The sequence below is a fragment of the Trichechus manatus genome, unplaced genomic scaffold (genome assembly GCF_000243295.1).
Source record: "Trichechus manatus latirostris isolate Lorelei unplaced genomic scaffold, TriManLat1.0 scaffold00118, whole genome shotgun sequence".
NCBI classification, from domain to species: Eukaryota; Metazoa; Chordata; class Mammalia; order Sirenia; family Trichechidae; genus Trichechus; species Trichechus manatus.
Window position 1 is genome coordinate 2,743,593 of NW_004444054.1, and position 7,337 is coordinate 2,750,929.

The 7,337-nt window shown below is 37.7% G+C and overlaps 1 protein-coding gene across 2 annotated transcripts in view; it reads right to left on the minus strand.

Annotated features, from left to right (window-relative positions):
- KATNAL1 (katanin catalytic subunit A1 like 1) overlaps window positions 1-7,337 on the minus strand; it is a 78,618-nt gene that overhangs the window by 12,746 nt on the left and 58,535 nt on the right. Inside the window, exons 8-9 of one of the 2 annotated variants that reach the window (XM_023738509.1) lie at window positions 4,006-4,140; window positions 185-1,630 (exon numbers count right to left, since the gene is read on the minus strand). In XM_023738509.1, the coding sequence (XP_023594277.1) occupies window positions 1,497-1,630; window positions 4,006-4,140 (269 nt within the window). In that variant the 3' untranslated portion in view covers window positions 185-1,496. Of the gene's footprint in view, window positions 1-184; window positions 1,631-4,005; window positions 4,141-7,337 lie in introns of those variants that run through there. The other variant, XM_004384155.3, reaches the window with a different exon arrangement.

The following is a 7,337-nucleotide window of genomic DNA, read 5'->3' on the forward strand; positions in this document are numbered from 1 at the left end:
GATCTTGGGCTTGCCAGCTTCTGCAGCTGTGTGACTTGGGAGAGGCCTCTACCCTGATCCATGGACTTGGGACGTTCTAGCCTCTACAATCACGTGAGCTGTTTCTTTGATATAATCTCTCTCTATATATATATATTTATACACTTTACTGGTTTTGCTTCTCTAGAGAACCCAGCCTAAGACAGGTATTATCAGAGAGAAAGAAAGACATTGTGTAATGATATAAGAATCAATTCAAGAAGATATAACAATTATAAGTTTTTATGTACCTAATAACAGAACTTCAAAATGTATTTAGCAAAAATTGGCAGATTTAAAGGGAGAAAAAAATTCACAATCACAGCTGAAGATTTTTACACTCTCAGTAACCAATAGTAACACTAGACTAAAAATCCAGTAAGAATCTAGAAAATTTGAACAATACTACCATACCAACTTTATCTACTGACATTTACAAAGCAATACACCCAATGAGAACAAAATAAAATTCTATTAAATTGCAACTCTAACATTCACCAAGATAAATTCAATAAAGGTCAAATTAAAACCCTATAGAACATGTTCTTGACTATGACAAATTTTAATAAGAAATCAAAAACAAAAGATATCTAGAAAATCCCCCAATATTTGGCTATTAAACCACATATTTCTAAATAACCCAAGGACTACAGAAAGAAATAACAAAGAAAATTAGAAAATATTTCAAATTAAAACATAAAAAATGACATATCAAAATTTGTAGTATGAAACCAAAGCAATGCTCAAAATGAAATTTGCAGCTTTAAATATTCACTTTAAAAAATAAGAGATTTAAAATCAATAATCCAACTTTCTAACTTCAGAAAAAGAGAAAATTAAATTCAAAGTATAAGCAAGAAAATAATGAGAGAGGAAATCAATGAATTATGAAAGACAAATCAATAGAAAAAATTAGCCGAACAAAAAAGTTGATTTTTAAAAGATTATTAATAAAACTCTTACAAGACTGATCACAAATAATAGAGATAAAATACAAATTACCAACAGCAGGATGAAAAATGAGCCATCATTACAGATCCTACAGACAACAAAAGGAAATTAAGGTGGTGGAACAGTGGTTAAACACTTGGCTGCTAACCGAAAGGTCAGTGGTTTGAACTCACCAGTCGCTCTGCTGGAGAAAGATGTGGCAGTCTGCTTCCATAAAAATTTACAGCCTTGGAAGCCCTATGGAGCAGTTCTACTCTGTCCTATAGGGTCACTATGAGTCGGAATTGACTCGATGGCAATGAGTTTGCGTTTTTTGGCTGGGGGGGACTGGATTAGTTTCATGTCAATTTAGCTAAGCTGAAATTCTGTTTCCCAGAATTCTCTTTATTGCATAATTCTGGATTTGTGTGGACCACACAAGAAATGGTGTGAGAAAGGCAGAAGTGAATCAGATCAGAAAGTTGGTGCAGAGTAGGAGGTGCAATTGCAGCTCATACATATTGTCATTTATCGGCTGGCTCACCTTGTTAGCATGGGTCAGCACCTGGGCCTGCAGCTCTTTCCAGCTCCTGCCAGTTTTCCTCCTTCAGCTTTTTTGACTCCTGAGCCAGATGTATATTTAGCACTGTGACAAATGGTGCCAGCTTCTTCTGTTGGGAGTCTTAGAGGTAATGAGAGCCCAATGTGGGTTCCAGTTCATCCTCATGGCTTCCATCTCATTCCTGCAGGTTTCAGTTTGTTCTTGCTTCCCCCACTGCACATTCACATCTTCCCAACTGCCCTCCCTACGGACTTTTGGCTCCAGAACCAGACACAAAAGCAACAGTCTCACACAAACTGTTCAGCCAGCTTCCATATTTATATTAAGTCAAATATTCATATAGTATTCAAATGTATAACATATATGTAATATGTATCATGCATGTATATGTGTATACACACACTCACATATATACATATATATCTCTTAGTGATTCTGCTTCTCTGATTAAACAAAGGGAATGTTATAAATAGCTTTATCTTAATAAATTTGACAAGTTAGAAGAAATGGACAAATTCTTTGAAAGACACAAGTTATACAACTTAAGAAAAAATAGATAACCTGGTAGTCCTATATCTATTTTAAAAATACATAGATCAATGGAACAGAACAGAGTTCAGAAAGATATCTATACATACACAGAAAAATACTTTTCAACAGAGATGCCAAAGTAATTCAGTGGAAAAAGAAGTATTTTCAACAAGTGGTGCTAATACAATTAGGTATACATATGGACAGATATGGAACTTGATCCCTACCCTGACACACACATACAAAATTAATTTGAGATAGATCATAGATCTAAATACAGTTTCTAAAAGAAAATACAGGAGAAATCTTTGTATCCTTGGAATAAAGCAAAGATTTCTTAAGATACAAAAAGCACTGTCCATTAAAGAAAAACTTGACAAATGGACTTGATCAAAATTAAAAACTTGTGCTCATCAAAGACACTATAAGGAAAACTGAAAAGCAAACCACAAACTGAGAGAAAATATTCGCAATGTATGTATCTAACAAAGCACTTACACAAAGCATTAATAGAACACCAAATAACCCAACTAAAAAATGGGAAAAAGACTGGAAAAGACACTGCATGGAAGATATACCAATGACTAATAAGCACATGATAAAGGTGCTCAAAATCATTAGTATCAGAGAAATGCAAATTAAAACCATGAGATAGCATTTCACACTTACTAGAATGACTAAAATTAAACAATGACAATACCAAATATTGGTAAGGATGCAGAAGTTTTGGAATTCTCATTCATTCATGGTGGGAGTATAAGATGGTACAACCACTTTGAAAAACAGTTTGAGTATTTCTTATAAAGTGATACCCTACAACCCACTCTTAACTATTTTACCCAAAAGAATTGAAAACATTTGTTCATAAAAAGATTTGTATAAGAATGTTTATAGCTTTATTCATAATAACCAAAAACTAGAAACAACTCAAATGTCCATGAACAACACATAAACACATTATGGTATTGTCATACAAAGAATAAACTACTGATACATGTAACCACACAGATGAATCTCAAAACATTATGTCAAGTGAAAATAGTTAAGTATGGAAGAGCACCTTCTGTCATAATTCCATTTATATGAAGTTCAGCAACAGGCAAAACTAATCCCTGGTGATAAAAATCAGGAAAATGCCTACTGCGGGTTTGGGTTAACTGGTAGTGGAACACGTGGAAACTTTCTGCAGTGATAGAAATGTCCCACATCTTGATTAATTTGTTACCGTTGAGTCAATTGTAACTCATAGTGACATTATAGGACAGAGTAGAACTGCCCCACAGGGTTTCCAAGGAGCGGCTGGTAGATTTGAATTGCCGACCTTTGGGTTAGCAGATGAGCTCTTAACTACTGCGCCACCAGGGCCCCACATCTTAATTAGGGTATTGATTAAACAGGTGTCTACACTTGTCAAAGCTCATCAATTTGTACACTTAAAATCTGTACAATTCACTGTTACCTTTTTTATTACTTTCCATTTTAGAAAATAGAATTATTCTTAATTAATTAAAACTTTCTTTACATTTCTTTCATATTTCTCAATGACTTTTTTCTCAAACATTTAAAAAAAATTTATTGTTGTAAAAATAATATTAAAAAAATCCTTATGAAAATTTCAACATTCACCCAAAGGATGAAATTGTATTTTCCAAAGCAGCACATTTTGAAAAACACTCTAAGAGAACTTTTTCTGTAATCATTTAAATGGGGTTAATGAAGACTCCGTAAGTTTACAGGTAAAAACTTAAATGTCCTACAAAATTTAGTGAGATAAATATTGCTCTGAAATGTTAAGAACTTCAATAAAATACTAGACTATGTGTGTTTCCATCCACTACAAATTGGTTTTGTGATGCTATAAACATCTTTAAACAGAACAATCTGAAATAAAGATTTAGAGAAACAGAAAAAGGTAACAGGAAATAACAGAAAGCTGAAAACAGAGTAAAATGAAGGAACCATACCTGTTGGGAGAGGTATATATATCCTTTTTTCTAATCTCCTTCGCAAAGCTTCATCAATGTCCCATGGGAAATTAGTAGCAGCCAATACCATAACCATTTTGGAAGGATCATCATTTTCTAAAGCTCCTCCAACTCCTGTACACAGTAAGAGAGAAGAAAGATACAGTATTTTTCTGTATTCTGTATTTCTGTAGTCCTGTATTCTGACATTCAACTGACAATTCAAGTGTCAGCCACAGTGCTCGGTGGGAGGGTGCAATGATGACAATAATGCAGTCCTTCTGACCTTGGCCAAGGAGCTTGGGGGGGTGGGGAGTGCAGACCCAGACACACCTACCAACTGAGAACTACAGAACAAAGAGGTAGAAGGATTCATGTAATCTATTCAGAATTTTAATCATGTAAGAAAAACTAATTTTTTTATGTAAGAAAAGAATATATATTTCCTCTGGAAAGAAAAGGGATGAGGGATTAGGCTGTTTTATTCCTTTCTTATTATTTTTTTAATCATGAAGTTCTTAAAAACTATTTTTTTTTTGTTTTTTAGTCTAATTTACTTGATTTTCTCAGAAGAGGGTTCACATTTATTTAATATACTAGCATGCAACTGTAATTCTGAAAGACAGTTACACTACAATAGTTTTGTCCTTCAAACTTTTAAGTGACTTATAAAAAATAAACAAGGAAAGAAATCTAAGAATGACCCGAGTAGTAAGTGCTGGAAACACTACTTCCTTTTATAACCAAACAGAACTTATGTGCACAGGGTCTATTTTTTCAGAATTAAAAATTTTACATAAAAAAAAACCAAAAACACCTTCAAGTAACATAACAGAAACCCAGGCAAATATATAGTAAAAAAAAAATAACAAAAATTCACAAGCTGTTGGGAAGGGGAGGGGAATGGAAGGGCACTGCTTAAGGGGTACGGAGGTTTTAAGGGTGATGAAAAAACAGGGAATCAGTGCTGATGGTTACACAAAATGGTGAATGTAATTAATGACACTGAATTGTACATGTAGAAATGGTTGAAAAGTTTTGTCACATGTACTTCACCACAATAAAAGTTTTTTAAAAACCTGAGCAAACTTTGCTAAGATTTTAACACACTGCATAGTTTTTCAAACTTAGGCCAATTCATTTCCATACAAACAAACAAGCAAACAAAACCTCACAAACTTTACTGACAATAGTTTCCAGCCTGGCATACGAAAGTAGTGGATTTAAAACAACCTAATTCAATATAGTATTTTCTTAATAAACTATTACTACGCCCCTATCTCAATCATTATCACAAAGAATCAAGCTGTCTAAATAATAATCAGCAACAGTGGCAAATGCCCCTCAATGAAATTCAGCTGACTAAATTTGTATTCAGTAATTTTTTTTAAAATTTTAAACACCAAATGTGCTTTCCCCTATAACCCTATGCCAAAATATTACAGTCACTCCTTTCTCTCATGCTTTAGCAAATTTTAAAACTGTTAACTCATTAAGTGAAGGGACTCATAGTACATTACTTTATGTATCTTATAGCACCTGGCACTGTGTTCAACACACATGGTAAGTATTTAACCAAGTATCCCTGTCTCGTAGCTAACCATGGCTGGTTAGAAACAATACACTCCGGATATTTTCTGACACATTTCACCTTGTCTGATGGTTGCTCACACAGCCTCCTGTTCACAACTACCAGAGTAATCTCTCTAGAAAGCAGCTCTAAACTCGTCACTCTTCCTTCAATGGCTCCCAGTGCCTTCCCTTTTGTCTGGATATCGCCTACCAATCCTTCAACACTAAACTCAGCTATCCCCTCCCCTGACTCCCTTTGTCTGTGTGGCTCCTCTCTCTCTTATTGTGTTTTCACTGCACTCAGAGTTTATTTCTACCACTGAACTCATCATCATTTATTGTAACTGTCTGGTCAGTTGACTGCTTCTCATCTAATCAGTAGTTCTCAAACTTTTTGTCTCAGGACCCTTTCATACTCTTAAAAATTAACAGGAAATCCAAAAAGCTTTTGTCTGTGTGGAGTGTATCGATTAATATTTGCCATTAGAAATTAAAACTGGAGGAGAGGGCCAAGATGGCTGAGTAGTGAGACGCTTCTGGTGGACCCTCGAACAACAAAGACCCGAAAAAACAAGTGATTCCATTATATACAGCAATCTGGGAGCCCTGAACAACAAAGGCAGAGTTGAGGAACCGGACTGAGTGGCAGAAGGGGGGAGACATGGTTCGGAAGAAGCAAGGAGTTGCCAGACGTGACCCGGCGAGAGCCTAAGCCCTTCAGGCCTGATCAGCTCAGGGGTGAGCAGTGAGGCAGGCAAACCACCATACACAGGAAGCGCATTTTCCACACCGGGAGAGACCCTGCGCCAGAGAGTCTACACGGCCACCCAGAACCAGTGAGAAGCAGCCCTCATCGGCGAGAGATAAGTAATTGCGTAGGGCTTACTGCGTGGATCAAAAACACCCCCCTTAGAGAAAAAAGTCTCTACCATTTACGTCCCCACTCCCTGCTCTGCACTGGGTCCCGGACAACCTTCAGCAATTGCCGGGTCCCCTGGGCCGGAAGTAGGATAAGTCACACGCCTGGAGCCACGCTTCCTGCCTTGGAGAGCGAACAAATAAACAAATGGGAAAAAACAAACTGCCGTCTCCCCTAAGCCAGGAACCCATGGTAGGCACAGCTCCTTTGCCTAGCCACAGGCATAAGGGATCCATGGACTTTGAGTTCCCTTCCCCGTACATAGACTTGCGTGGGCCAATTTCAACAGTGTAGGCCCTCATTACCACGGTACAACAGGGTATATACCGGAAGTCTAACTTCAACTGTTTCAGCAGTGAAGTGGCAGGTTCTTGACTTTTGACACTGCTCTGCCCATTAAGCAGGGTCTTCACCTACCCACATCAGGGGCCTGAGGACTGGTGGCTCCACCCACGCCACCTAGCCACCTGTGATAGGGGCCCATGAATAAGAGGTGCCCCCCAGTCCTTACAACCAACAGCATTAGGTGCTCACAGTCTGGCTGCAAAACCCACCCACCTACGCGCTCTAGGGAACAGGGACATACTTTTCTCCTGGACACTCAGGGGTGGCCATCAGCCCCCTGTCTTGCTCAGAGTGTGTCTGCCTGCTGCAGCCAGATGCCTGGGCCTACACCAATCACCCATGCCTGCCTAGGACTGTGAGAGCCTATACCACGCACTTGGTGGCTATCTACCTGCACACCTGAGCTGAATCCATACAGGAGGAGCGGGTGGACTCCTGAGCTCACATACCTAGTAACAGATCTAACCACCTGGTGACAGGACATTAGAGCTTCAAA